Source organism: Hyperolius riggenbachi, chromosome 1 (genome assembly GCF_040937935.1).
Source record: "Hyperolius riggenbachi isolate aHypRig1 chromosome 1, aHypRig1.pri, whole genome shotgun sequence".
NCBI classification, from domain to species: Eukaryota; Metazoa; Chordata; class Amphibia; order Anura; family Hyperoliidae; genus Hyperolius; species Hyperolius riggenbachi.
In genome coordinates, this window is record NC_090646.1 from 240,673,954 (window position 1) to 240,689,484 (window position 15,531).

Genomic DNA, 15,531 nt, shown 5'->3' on the forward strand with positions numbered 1-15,531 from the left:
ACGATTTGTGCATATTGGGGTCATATCTGCTAACGATTTGTGCATATTGGGGTCATATCTGCTAACGATTTGTGCATATTGGGGTCATATCTGCATATTGGGGTCATATCTGCTAACGATTTGTGCATATTGGGGTCATATCTGCATTTTGGGGTCATATTTGCTAATGATTTGTGCATATTGGGGTCATATCTGCATATTGGGGTCATATCTGCTAACAATTTGTGCATATTGGGGTCATATCTGCTAACGATTTGTGCATATTGGGGACATATCTGCTAACGATTTGTGCATATTGGGGACATATCTGCTAACGATTTGTGCATATTGGGGACATATCTGCTAGCGATTTGTGCATATTGGGGTCATATCTGCTAACGATTTGTGCATATTGGGGACATATCTGCTAATGATTTGTGCGTATTGGGGACATATCTGCTAACGATTTGTGCATACTGGGGTCATATCTGCATATTGTGGACATATCTGCTAACGATTTGTGCATATTGGGGTCATATCTGCATATTGGGGTCATATCTGCTAACGATTTGTGCATATTGGGGTCATATCTGCTAACGATTTGTGCATATTGGGGTCATATCTGCTAACGATTTGTGCATATTGGGGTCATATCTGCTAACGATTTGTGCATATTGGGGTCATATCTGCTAACGATTTGTGCATATTGGGGTCATATCTGCATATTGGGGTCATATCTGCTAACGATTTGTGCATATTGGGGTCATATCTGCATTTTGGGGTCATATCTGCTAATGATTTGTGCATATTGGGGTCATATCTGCATATTGGGGTCATATCTGCTAACGATTTGTGCATATTGGGGTCATATCTGCTAACGATTTGTGCATATTGGGGACATATCTGCTAACGATTTGTGCATATTGGGGACATATCTGCTAACGATTTGTGCATATTGGGGACATATCTGCTAACGATTTGTGCATATTGGGGACATATCTGCTAGCGATTTGTGCGTATTGGGGACATATCTGCTAACGATTTGTGCGTATTGGGGACATATCTGCTAACGATTTGTGCATATTGGGGACATATCTGCTAACAATATGTGCATATTAGGGTCATATCTGTTTTATAATGGCTTTGCGGCTCCCTGTTTTTATTCTCTTTTCGGAAACGGGTCCAAGTGGCTCTTTGATTCTTAAAGGTTGCAGACCTCTGAGCTAAACTATTGAGTTACGGTTGCACCAAGCACTACACACTTAGCATCCTTGTGGCTATACCGGTATTATTGGTGATTCTGCAGATCACCACATAATCAGGTATAGCGTCTGCATTATTGGTGATTCTGCAGATCACCATATAATCAGACATCTGAGTTGCTACACCCAACCGTTACAAAAGGACAAAACATGGAATATTTTGAACTGATAAAAAGGGTCATTTCAAGGCTGGTGAGGGGGTTGTCTGTGGGGGTTAATTAAGGGACAGAAAAACTGTCAGTGCTGACGTAACCAGGCAAAAATAAGAATTTCACTTTACCTTCACTAAATTAAAGCAAGCTGCTAGGCATAGATGTACTGTAAATATGTGATCTAATTGCTTAGTGATAAAGTTCCTCTAAGGACCAGCAAACATTTGTGTCTGAAGTCTGAAATCAGCCATCTGACAAAAAAAAGGTTTAGCTTCCTGTGTTTAATATTCAAGTTAAGATTCAACAGCACACACGTCGATCGTCAGCTTATTCTAATATGGAACAACCAGATTTTCTACTTCATTTGATATTTTAGCTTCTGGGTGAGGTATTGCTGTTTGCAAGGAATAAAATGGTTGAACGTATTGTACCAGGTGTTCCAATCATTTACAGAAGTGGGAGTGGTCAGCCTGTTAGAGAGTTGGGATAAAAGTTGTGGTAGTAAATTACATCTATTTTCTGAGGCTAGTCTTGTGGAAAACACTGCTATCGAAATGGCAATGGCTGGAAAAGTAAGAATATTTAAATTGATTTCAAAATAAGTATGGGTGTTTGAAGGGTAGCTGGATGTGATAAGTTAGGACTTCAAAGAGAACATGCTATTTGTTTCTTTATTTACTCGCCATCTGCAAACGTTTGCAAGCTTAAACTGACTTACTAAGAGAATATGAACACTGCCATTGCTGATATTGTTGTAATAAAAACCACTAGAGGATTTATTGTTCACAATCTACCTTTTTGGCATCAAGAGAACAGGACAAGTATCTGAAAATATGTGTGTGTTCTGGTAATCCTCCATCCAGACTTTGGTTTCCTGGCTTTGTGGTGCATAGTCCTGCTAGAAATACCAATTGTAATAGATAGCGGAGATGCCGCCGCAGCGGTGAGCGGCATGGCGGCTGTCTCCGCGTCTCAGCCGGCGGCCGCGCAGTTACATGGTGGAGTTTTGCCTGGTCCTTCAGTTGCACATAGACTGAGGGCTACGCGCGCGAGCGCGTGCCAGGCGACAGGACCTTTATGCGAATAGAAGGGGAGTCAGCTGATCGGCCGGTACGCTGACTCCAGCAGTGCTCCTGATTGGCTGAGTGACTGGGGCGGTGCTGTGGGGCGCTCTCAGTATATATAGGACCTGCCTGTCAGTTGTTCCTCGTCTGCTGTTGCAAATGCTACGTGTTAACACTCAGACCTTAGTCAGATCCCAAAGTGTGCTAGAACCAGCAGGAGCTGGGGATCCACACTTAGTCAGATTCTGTTGATAGCTAAAGTACTAATGGAATTGTATTATTTGTTATGACCTTCTGCTAGCCTTGACTACTCTTCTGCTTTCTGATTCTGTGCTTCTGCCTATCTGATCCTGTTGCCGACTCAGCCTGAACACTACTCTGATTTAACCCTTCTGTCTCTGTACCGTATCTGTCCGTTTGTTGCCGAATCTGCTTGTCTGACTCTCCTGCCCTCACCAGTGAGCTAAGTCCCTGGTGAGGGATTCTCTGTACAGTCTTAATCACCTGCTCCTCAGGTGACCAGTAGCTGCAGTACAGTCTTAATCACCTGCTCCTCAGGTGACCAGTAGCTGCAGTACAGTCTTAATCACCTGCTCCTCAGGTGACCAGTAGCTGCAGTACAGTCTTAATCACCTGCTCCTCAGGTGACTAGTAACTATGGTACTGTCCTCATCGCCTGCTCCTCAGGTGATTAGGAGCTGCAGTACAGTCTTGATCTCCTGCCCCTCAGGTGATCACCTGCTGCAGTACAGTCTGAATCACCCGCTCCACGGGTGATCAGTATACGTTGTCTTACTGTGCACCACTCGCTCCTCGGGTGGACTGATTACTAGTTCATCTGCATCTCCAGCTTGCTGGAGTGCTGATCCCTGTGTTCTATAGAGATATCTCCCTCTACCAGCTTCTCTGGGGGAGTTGGTATCTCTATCTGTATAAGTGTTGCACCAAACACCTATCTTTACATTTGGTTGCCCTGTGTCTCGCTATACTCGCATTATTGGTGATTCTGCAGATCACCACATAATCAGGTATAGTATTTGTATTATTGGTGATACTGCAGATCAAAAATAATCAGAAAATCTGTTCTTGCTGACACCAATCGTTACACCAATCCTCTGAGTTGTGGGACAGCAGGGTCTTAGCAGAAGGAAGCCTGTTTCTTTTTAAGATAACCTTGTATGTGGCTTGATTCTTGAATAATTTACAAAGACAAATCTGCATAATTCCAGCCTTGCTGAATCACCCCCAGATCATCACTGATCCTCCTCTATGTTTTACAGTTGGTATGAGAGACTGTGGGTTGTAGGCTTCTCCAGGTCTTCATCTAACCAGAAGATGACCAAGCTGAAGATGTAACTTGTCTGAGAAGATGACTGTACTCCAATCCTCTACATTCCAATTTCTGTGGTCTTTAGCAAACCTTAGCCTTGGTCATGGCATTGCATGACTGCACACCCACCCTAGCACATTATTCCAGGCAGGGGCAGCTGGACACACTGCAACTACCTACTTATAGTGCAGCTTCTTTCTTGCTGCGTGGTATCCACCGCTCAGGTTGAAATCAAAGTTACATCAATAATATCTGTTACAATAAAATCTCTTACAAATACAGGCGCATAAGGCACTAAGCTGTGATGGAGAGAGTAGTGGCAGTGCAGAGGGGCTAACAGCTTTTTCACATCAATTATTGATGCTTCATAGGGAGTGTGGCTCACAGTGCTTGCTGCAGTTCCAACTTCCCAGACTTGCATCTGTTTAACTGACTGGAAAAAGGCAGTAGTCCCTCTGATTTGAGGGACGCTGCTGATTCATCAATCTCTTATGCTTTCAGAATTGTGTGGGTACTACTGCACTGTGCAGGGCTGTGTGCCATGGGCGCAGGGGAGGGGGGTCGGGTAAAAGTCGAGTGCGGGTTGGTGGTGGTTGTGCAGTGCAGGCGCATGATTCACAGGAGTGTGTGGGTGCAAATCACAGGTGTGTGGGGTCACTGCAGTGCCCATTATCTAATGGGCTAAAAAGATTAGTGATAATAATATTGGATGTTTATCTGTGAAATCAGCTCTGTGTAAAAAAACTATTTTTGACTTCTGTCATGTAATTTTAAAAACTTTATTGCTCTCCATATTATCACAGTCAGAGCCACCGTTAGGGTAGTACAAACCACAGGGCCGGATTTGTACATTTTACCGCCCAAGGCCAACTATATTGTCTGTATGGTTGTTATCTCTCTGCGTGCCCCAATGAGAATTCTACTTACATTCCATCATTGGATGTCACAGACAATAACTATTTTAGTAATACACGTATAGATTATAAATTATGTTTTCCTTAAGAACCTATATGTTATGTTTGCCATCTCATTAGTGATGGACCCATTGTGTCTCCATGAGAGTTAGGCTGATGTGTACCTGCTGCAGGATAGAGCTTGCAGGGACAACACAAGTACAGGACAGAGAGTTCAAAGGTTAAAGCTGTCTTTGTAGATGGCTGCATAGAACAGCTTTACTGCCCCTCACTGAGCCGCCCCTAAATTTCTGGTGCCCTAGGCCATGGCCTATGTGGCCTTGCCAGAAATCCGGCCCTGACAAACCATACTCCCATATGGGGCCCGTGGAGAGTTTGGAACCTGAACAGTGGCTGTGCCACACAGGCCCTTGCTGGGAATCACTGTGCTTGCTGTGTAAGCCACAGGAGTTCCTGATCACCTGAGAAGAGAGCCTGAGATGTCCCCAACTTTGCATCACACCACAAAATTCATATGACCCTCCACCACCGTGCAGCAACAGGGTCACAGGGTACAGTGATGTACTCCTTGTTGGGCAGGAAGTCCATCACTAGGGTTCATGTCGGTCCGTGCATGCATGCCGCACTGCACTCCTGCCATGTACACTCGCTGCAGTGCCCCTCGACTTGCATTGCTGCATAATTTGTGTGGTAGGCATGGAATATGCAATAACACGCGGCAGATTTTGCATCAGATCGACAGCTTCCGGCACATCACACCGTACCACATTAACTGTGCAGGTCTCCATCAACTTTTATAGCACTCGCAGCAACTTGTGGAAAGAAAGGGTACCACAATGCAGGTTTTAATTGCTAGTGTAAAAAAGGCCTAAAGTGAAGCGTTAGAGGGATATGGAGGCTGCTATATTTATTTCATTTTAAACGATACTAGTTGCCTGGCTGTCCTGCTGATCTTCTATCTCTAATCAGAGCCGGTTCAACCTCTTATGGGGCCCCTGGGGCAAAGGTAACCTGGGGCCCCCCAAGCAAGTTTAGCTCCCGGGGCCCCTGAGCTGTATGTCTGACCATAACCATCCCCTCGATCTTCCCCTCAATTCTCCTGTTCTCCCCTGGGTCCCTGCACGATAGTAACATTGTATCTCACCTGTCATTGTATCTTCCCTTTCCCGGTGCACTGCTCGCTATGTTCTTCCCGTTGCCTGCCTCTTTTGACCCGTGTTATGTTATGCATAAGTGTAATTACATGCACTGAGTCACAAGAGGAAGGCAGTGGGATGAAGACTGGTAGCACGTACTGGAGACCACTATATAACTGTAAACTATTATTATTTAGTATTTATATAGCGCCGACATCTTCCACAGCACTGTACAGAGTATATATATAATCTTGTCACTAACTGTCCCTCAGAGGAGCTCACAATCTAGTCTCTACCATAGTCATATGTCTATATTGTGTAGTGTATGTATTGTAGTCTAGGACCAATTTAGGGTGAAGCCAATTAACTTATCTGTATGTTTTGGGGATGTGGGAGGAAATCAGAGTGCCCAGAGGAAACCCACACAGACACGAGGAGAACATACAAACTTCTTGTATATGTTGACCTGGCTGGGATTCGAACCAGCGACCCAGCGATGCAAGGCGAGAGTGCTAATCACTACGCCACTGTGCTGCCCAAACTATGCATGCTCTAAGGGGATGGGACAGTCCCACCTATAGCTGTCTTCCCTTGTTATACAAGGAGACCCCAAGAGTTGCACACCTGGCTTCAGCCAGCAGCAGGGTCACCGCTCTCCCACACAATGCCTCTAAATGTCACTGCAAACCCCAGCTCTTCCGGTCTCCATAACAACACCTGCCACCCGACCAATTGGAAGAACCCAGAGTGGTGCTTCCTCCCTCTACAAGGTTTGTCGGACACCGGCTGCCATAGGGGTATAGGAATGTTCTGCCCATGGCTGCAGAGCAAAGTAATCTAATTGTAATGCTACCATGCAGGGGCCCTTGGGAGCATGGAAGATTGAAGTGGGAAGTCATGGCCTGGCAGGGCTCGGGGGCCCTGTAGCAATTGCCCCACTTGCCTTAATGGTAGCACTGGCTCTGCCTCTAAAGGTGGCCACTAACAATCCAATTTCTAGCCAAAAATCGTTCGAGGAATCAGATATTTCTGATTGGAAGGGAAATTGTTCACTACACCATCAAAGCACCAATATTTGCTTCTATCTATCTATCACAAACAACAAGAAAATCCAAATTTTGGTCTGACAAAAATCCAATCGGATGACTATTTTTATAATCGTTCATAATCGATTGTGCCCATCAATGGAGATTATTTCCAACCAATCCACTCAAACGATTTTTCGCTAGAAATAGGACCATTAGTGGCCACTTTAATACTTCTAGCCATAGACCCTGAACAAATATGCAGATCACGTTTCTGACAAAAATCTGGCAAGATTAGCCATATGCTTGTTTCAGTTGTGTGATTCAGACACTTCTGCAGCCAAAATAGATCAGCGGGACAGCCAGGCACCCAGTATTGTTTAAAAGGAAATAAATATGGAAGCCTCCATATATCTCTTGCTTCAGGTTCCCTTCAAGGTGCCATATTATGTGAAGTTGGATTCTAAGAATCTAACTATTCCATTATGCTGCTGTTTTTAGTAGGTCAGAGACTAGTAATGCTAGCAGGGTGTTCTTGTTTTTTTCTTCTCTTGATCGTTAAACAATGCTGTATTACATAACTGCTTACTAAATGGAACATGGTTCAAGTATGCAAAAGGCAGCCCTAACTTACATTTATTCACTTTTTGTAGTATGCAAGTTTCAAACTAGTTCATTGTAAAACTGTATATTTTGTGAAATGATTTACTAACTACAGATCAAAGTTCTTTTTAAACCTAACAACATTCAACTATGGCATAAGTGGTGTCCACCTTAACATAAATGTCCAAAAGGTCAGTGAAAGGAAACAGGTGAACTTTTTTATGGTTAAACTCCACCGAAAACATGTTATTTTTGGGCACAGTGAGAAATGGTTAAAACTAAGGTTATGAGTCTGTTTTTATTTGCTCCTTATTTAGAAAGGTTTTGCTTTATGTCCTGTCACAGCAGGAGCAGAATGAAGACACCAGGCAGATGGTGTCTCCTCGCCAGCAATTATTACATTTGCCAATTACCAGAATAATATAAACTTATATTGATCTCTGCATTGAAAGTAAGCGTTTTTACACTCTGGAAATGCTTTCAAATGTTCTTTTCTAAACCTAAGAGTAGGCACATAAACTTTAGTTCAGAGAGTTAAATCCCACTTTGATATGTCTGCGTCCACTGTCATTTGTCCTCAGATCACTGATAATATCAGAAGATAAGGGATGAATGATTAAAACTTGCTAAATTAGTTGTGGGAAAACTGCAGTTTCACCTCTGCTGAAAAAAAAAGTTTCTAAAATGTATTTCAATTACCAAATATAATTTCCTAACAACTGTACTGTACTTTTAAGGAGAAATGTAACTTGCATCTACTGTATAATATCCATAGGCAGGGATCTGGACTGCATAATCAATGTTGCCAACTCAACCCTTTAAATACGGATACATATAAATTATATAGACCTTGCAGCTGCTAGTTAGATGTGATTTAGGTTCTGATTATGTCTAAGTAGCGCCAGAACCTGTGTTACTTAGATGTGTATTTAAAGGGATGATTTGGCAACCCAGTGCACAAGTCTCTTACCAGTTTTAACCTCCTTGGCGGTAACCCCGTGTGTGACACGGGGTAAGCCGCCGGAGGGTGCCGCTCAGGCCCTGCTGGGCCGATTTACTTAATTTTTTTTTTGCTGGACGCAGCTAGCACTTTGCTAGCTGCGCCAGCACCCCGATCGCCGCCGCCGCGTGCCCGATCGCCGCTATCCGGTGCGGCGCGCCCCCCCCCCCCCCAGACCCCGAGCGCTGCCTGGCCAATCAGTGCCAGGCAGCGCCGAGGGGTGGATCGGGTCTCCCAATGACGTCCCGACGTCGCTGACGTCGGTGACGTCATCCCGCCCCGTCGCCATGGGGGGGAAGCCCTCCAGGAAATCCCGTTCTTTGAACGGGATTTCCTGATCGCCTATCGCCGGAGGCGATCGGCGGGGCTGGGGGGATGCCGCTGAGCAGCGGCTATCATGTAGCGAGCCCTCGGCTCGCTACATGATAAAAAAAAAAATTTTTTAAAAAAACTGTTGCGCTTCCCCCTGGTGGTATTTTTCATACCGCCAAGGGGGTTAATGTTAAAAATTATCTATCTGTTTCAGTTTGCAGCCAGCTAACAATTTGGAAAACTGTCAGTGTCCTTAAATAACACTTCCTTTCAGTGGCGTAGCTAAGGAGCTGTGGGCCCCGATGCAAGTTTTACAATGGGGCCCCTACAAGCACTCTATACATAACAATTGATACAGCGCACCAAAACCTGCCATTGGCAACTACAGTGTCAGAGGTGCAAGAAGGTGATGGGGAACAGTGTGTTAATGAGTATCACTATTCAAAGTATCTATAGAAGTGATTATTACCAGCACAGGCCCAATAGAGAGCTAATACTGTAGTTGAGGCATGGCCCTTCGGGGCCCCTCTGGCCCAAGGGCCCCGATGCGGTCTCAACCTCTGCAACCCCTATTGCTACGCCCCTGCTTCCTTTCAACCATGGCAAATGTATCATGCATAAACTCCCAGCAATGAGTGACTGACTGCAGTGCACATTACTACTCATTTTCAATGCCTGTCTTAATCCATTGACTGGTTAATGCAATTCATTTTTTTCACCTGAGCTATCTCCTAGGAGATAATTTTCATCTTCTCTTTAAACAAAATTTTCAGCATTTTACAATTAAAAACGTACCCAAAAGTTGGTGAAAAAGTACTATTACATTTATTTTGAGTATTTTCTTTCTTGCTGGCGGCTTAAAAGGCATTTTATAACGTGTGGTAAAAATATCACCTAGGAGAAAACTTTGGAGAAAAAGTAAATTGCATATGGGCCCAGATGTGAAAATATTAAGAGAAACGGGGGCGGGGGCAGGCATATACTATCAAATCATAAAACACTGCGCCAAAGTTCACACACTAGTTACCACTTAGTACAATCAACAGTCAATGGGTTCGCTGCAGAAAGTCCAGTTTTTGGATAACAAAGTTCAATTGTACTGCTGCGCTCTCCACTCCTGTAAATAAAAAACAGACTCCACATAGCACAAATATTGTTCAGTCTTTTTGTTTGCACTGTTCCAACCCCTAGAAGTCACTCATGTCTTGTGTTCCCCAGGTGATAAATCACATCTATCTCCCTCGTCCCTTCTCACTAGATGCTCACCAGATTGTATCCACCTCAATTATCAGGTGGGTCTTGGGAATAGCATTATAACCATATCCAGGTCCTTCTGTAGAAAAAAGAAGATCTCCCCATAGGTTAATACAGTTCAAGCAGCAAGACAGTTCAATTGTTGCAAACACCGTGCCTCCGTATTCACACCTGTGAACAGTGCCAATCCACCACAATACATGCCACACTGCTCACCAGATGTAGCCCACCTCTTTGCATAGGTGGAGACTGCACTTTGTATTAATCCAATCAACAGCACGATCCTCAGTAGTTTTCAAAAAGCCTCTTACAGGGACTTTACTTTATTCTCACTGTTAAAATTACTCATAAAAATATAAAAGAGAAAGAAAATGCATATAGCGTAACACTGTTGAGAATGCCTCTGTGCGCAATAACAGAATCTCACTTACGCTTTCAGAAGCACTCTGCGCATATCATATACAGATGACTGCCAATGCCCATCCATCTGGCTCCCGGGTGCGTCTCTAGCAAGCCCGCGCTCCCCCGTTCCGCCTCCTCATCCAGTCGCAGGGTAGATTTCCATGCGCTTTTCACTTAAATGGCCGGTCCGTGCGCTTCCTGGATCCTTACGACGTCAGACATTTAGCTCCCACCGCTCCCCCCGTTCTTCTGTCTAGCCCCCCATCATACCTAAAAGCCCTCTGGGACCCTCTTCCAGGTCGCCAGAGTCAGGCTCTACTGTGCAGGCGCAGACTGGGCTGCGTGCAACCTACAGTGCAAGCCCATGGCCAGGAGCACTCTGCGCATGCGTATGACATCATGTGCATGACGTAGGACGCGCACAGCCCGGCCAGCGCCTGCACAGTAGAGCCCGAATCCGGCTACCGGGAAGAGGGTCCCAGGAGACTTTTAGATATGATAGTGGGGCTAGACAGGAGAATAGGGGAGCGGTGGGCATCAGGGCAAGTGATAGTACAATATTCTCCTATCCATGCCTGTATTCTATGCATGTATTAAATGTACCTACTGTATGTATGTACTTACTGTATGTATCTGTTTGTACCTGTATTCACTGCATAAACTCTGTAATTACTGCATTTCTACTGGATCACTGTATGCACCTTTCTGTTACTGCACCATCACTGACCCTGACTGTGCCAAAATCAATTCCGGGTACAACTCTTATTGTACTTGGCGAAATAAACATGATTCTGATTTGTATGGGCAACTATGGCGGGACCCAAACTTTCACGGCCCCTCTGGTACTTTCCAATTTTTGTGGCTAATTTGTTGTGGGGAGGAGGGGTTAAGCTTAGGGCAGATAAGGTTAGGAGTCAGGAAGGGGTGTGGCAGTGAAGGGCAGATAAGGTTAGGTGTCAGGAAGGAGGTTTGCGCTGGGGGAGCAGTTAAGGTTAGGCATCAGGAGTGGAGTTTGGGGTTAGGCATCAGGGGGGTGGTTAAGGCTAGGCATTGTAAGGGGGAGGGTTCTGTGTGAGAATAGTGCTAGGTTTAACTGTAGTAAAATATCAGTTATATATTTACAGACATTGTACTTATGAAAATTACCACTGTAAAATATTTGAATAGCAGTAAATGTTACCAATTCTACTATACACTATTTCTTGGGTCCCAAATTTCCTGGTGCCTTACACGTACACATTAATAGCTCTCCATAGTGAGGTTAAGCATAAACAATACCAACTGGAATTCAGAATCAGAAGAATCAGAATCAGGTTTATTCGCCAGGGACAGAGAGATTGCACAGGCAAACTCAGTGGTACAATAGACAAATGTACAGTAGTAATACAAAGGACAGTGATAGTACAAGATAACAAGGGCAAGGTATACATTGGTATGGACCTAGATTGGGGGGACAGGTTAAAGAGGAACTTCAGCCTAAACAAACATACTGTCATTAAGTTACATTAGTTATGTTAATTAAAATAAATAGGTAATATAATCTCTTACCCACCCTGTTTTAAAAGAACAGGTAAATGTTTGATTTCATGATGGCAGCCATCTTTTTGGTTAAAAGGAGGTGACAGGGAGTATGAGATACAGTTGCAACTGTCCTGTGTCCTGAGCACCTCTCCCAGTTGCTAGGCAACATGAATAACAACATAGGAAATCCCATCATGCTCTGCACAGCATCTTTGATGGGTGGAGCTTAGATAAAAATGCAGCTAAAAATTATGCTTTGGTAAGAAAAACAAAGTTCTGATTCTGTGAACCTGTTAGAGAAACACCAAGCCTTTTCAGTTCTGCTGAGTCGATTTTTAGTCCGGAGGTTCACTTTAAGGAGCTGTCAGCTTACAAAAAGGAGGATGTTCCTTAATTCTATAACTATTTCAGTGTTCTTGTCTACCATAATCCCTCTGGCTAGCTGAGAAGAGGGCACTATGACAGCCAGCAGAAGGATCTACATAGCAACAAGATTGTCTTCAGGCAGCTCCTATTTCCAACATTGCATATAGGGGAGGCCATAAAGTAACAGAAGACGATATACCACTAGCACACCATATATTATGATCTTAATTGCTTAAAAAAAAATGTTAATTGTAAAAATGTAAGTATTTATACATTCACTCATTGTAAAAGTGCCCATGACTTTTGGACATTATCCCCACCCCCCATCCTTTCAGAACCGGTATGAGCCAAAACCAGTGGTGCTCGGATACCCCCCATCATGGATTCAAGTAAATCCGACCATGGCCGTATCGGAATCCGGATACGCCGTGATCGTGATCCGGATTTGTTGCCCAAATCCGAATTCGACTTAGATTTTAACCGTGATTACAAGCAGAATCCATGATCACGGCCCTGATCACAGATTTGACTTTAACGTTAATAGCAAAGCCCCCGTACATGCTACAGTCATCAAGACTGCATGGATTATAAAGGTGAGAAGTAGTTACAACGTAAAAAAAATTCAAAAAAACTTTTCGTTTTTGAGAAAATCACTTTTAAAGTTACAAACGAAAAAAGTATTCATGATTACAAACCTGCCAAAACCACCCGACTGTAGAGGTTAATAGCAAAGCCCCCTCATAATCTAGAAACACCAAATTTTACAGATATGTTAAGAAGAACAGTGGGGACAATAGTAAAAAAAACATTTTCAGAAAGACCTTATGGTTTTTGAGAAAATAGATTTTAAAGTTTCAAAGGAAAAAAAGTATATATTTAAAAGCGGTAAATGACAGTTAATGTGGCAAACCTAACAGTAGTGTAATTTTACATATAGCAAAAGAAAAATCAATGAATTTCCTGACTGGGTTTCCAGTGCGTATGGACCCCCTGGAAACCACTCCTGAGCCGCAACGCTTTGGCCAGCGACAATACAATATGGCTGTATAAAGATCCCTGGCATCTTTTCCTATTTTTAAACTTTTTTTTATGTTCAGAGGGTGGGAAATAGAAAAAAAATGACGTGGGGTTCCCCTATCCCAAGCCTCTTTAAACCCTTGTCCCCTGTGCAGGCTTGAATAGCCAGAATGTCGAGCCCCGGCCGAGTGGGGCTTCACACCCTGACTATACCAGCCCGCTTGGTCCATGGTATGGGGGGCTCTGGGGGAGAGGGGTGGCCATGGCCAAGCCTTCCCCCCCTGGAACCCTTGTCCAATCCATGGACAAGGGGCTCTTCCCCACCTCTTATGCCCCAGGAGGAGGTGGGGGCGACAACTCCCGGGGGGTGTGTTCTTGGTGGCATCTAGAAGACCCCTTTGAGAAGGGGACCCAAGATGCCCCCCCCCCTCCCAGGGGAAATGAGTATAGGGGTACATAGTACCCCTTACCCATTTCCACAAAGGGTTAAATGAAATAAAAACATGAAAAATAATAATCTTAATAATCTTAATTAACCAGAAATCCTTACCTGTACCTTTAAAAAAATGTTCCCACGTCAATATCCTCAGAAAGGTCCACAGCCAATATCCTCTATCTTGCGATCTTCAAGTTGGTTGAAGATCTCTGCCGGCCGCCGACACACACGCCCCGCCCCCCCCCCCCCCACTGCAGCTCTCAGCTATATTAAGTATAGCTGAGAGCGCGTCCAAGGTGGATGCTATACCACCAGCTCCCGCTGTCCTCCGTGAATCTAGCATGTAAGGGAGCTTTGCTATTAACCGCTAAAGTCGACTTGGTGGGTTTTCTGGTGATAATCATGGTCCGTGATCATGGATTTAACCGGATTTGGACCACAATCACAGGTGCATTTAGAACTGAATCCTTGATTCGGAGGCGATCACGAATTCGGAATCCGACCTCGTGATCAGGAAAAACAGCTCATGATCATGGGTTACTCGTGATCACGAGCTCATAATGAGCAACACTAGCCAAAACCAATTCCGAGTACAATCTCCCGTTTGTACTTGGCGAAAAAAATTATTCTGATGAACAGTGTGATTTTTAGCATAAGATCTTACTTCTGTAAGATCATTTGATTAAAACAAAAAGATTTACTGCATAGCATTAAAAAATTAACCCGCAATCATATCTAAACCAAATACAATTTTATCTATCAAAAATCCGCCATGCCGATTAACCATTTCTTAAAGGCAATGCAATCGTTCAGGATTGATTGGGCCAAGCAGTTTGTCTGTTTTCATACAATAAGATCTGAATAATCTGATCAGAAATAAGATTGTACACTAAAAATGTACTTTAATGGACACCATAACGCTGTGTTTTGTAAAGTACAGGAACAGGTACAGCTTGTTTCTTTGTCTTTTACAAGCAATAAAGCTAATCTTACTTTCTGTTTTTTTTATTTTACATAGTACAACTACACAGTCACATCGAAAGGCCATAGCTTAAGTGACACAGTATCTGTGAGTCATCAGCATGCATTCTACGCAAGCTACACATACACAATAGACAAATATATGCCTGCTGCGTGTTACTACCAGGACTATAGGATATTATGTCCAAAGTGAATCCAATGCTAATGTTAGAAAATGAAAGGAGTAAAGGTAGAATCCAGAGAAGCTCTCTCAGAGGTGGGATTTGACAAGTGTTTGTATCAGAAAAAGGAGAGAGAAGAGAGCGTCTTTATGGTGCAATACCTGACAACGCATTTTGACACACCAGTGTGTCTTTGTCAAGTCAGAATCTGAAACGCGTCGTCATTGTCACCCAACACACAGAGCTTGCCTGGACTCCAGACCTACCACATACACTTGTTTATGTCCCCCACTGGCCACGGTCGACGCCCGAGGAGTGGAACATTAAGCATGTGAGATATGCTTGAAAATTTATGCGATCTTGTACGTGGATTTCTTTTGCAATTTGCAAACAGAATTAAAGGTATTGCACAATAGAGTCTCTCTCTCCTTATTCTATGCAAGCTGTTTGCAGGGGTGTAAAAACACCCCAGTGGGCCCTACTGCAGAATTTTCACAGGACCCCCTGGGATCCAAACTCCTCCCTTCTGATCCCACTCACACACTTTGCCCCAACTGAGTAGCACAGGGAGCGGAGTTACTGTATATTTACCTGCTTCTAGCACTATGGATCTCCT

At 43.9% G+C, this 15,531-nt stretch overlaps 1 protein-coding gene across 2 annotated transcripts in view; it reads left to right on the top strand.

The window, feature by feature from the left end:
• The first annotated feature begins 1,929 nt into the window (after positions 1 to 1,929).
• Positions 1,930 to 15,531, top strand: part of LOC137504083 (alcohol dehydrogenase 1-like) — an 86,005-nt gene continuing 72,403 nt past the window's right edge. For both annotated transcript variants that reach the window (XM_068232057.1, XM_068232065.1), the window contains exon 1: positions 1,930 to 1,965. In XM_068232057.1, the coding sequence (XP_068088158.1) occupies positions 1,948 to 1,965 (18 nt within the window). In that variant the 5' untranslated portion in view covers positions 1,930 to 1,947. The remainder of the gene's footprint in view (positions 1,966 to 15,531) is intronic.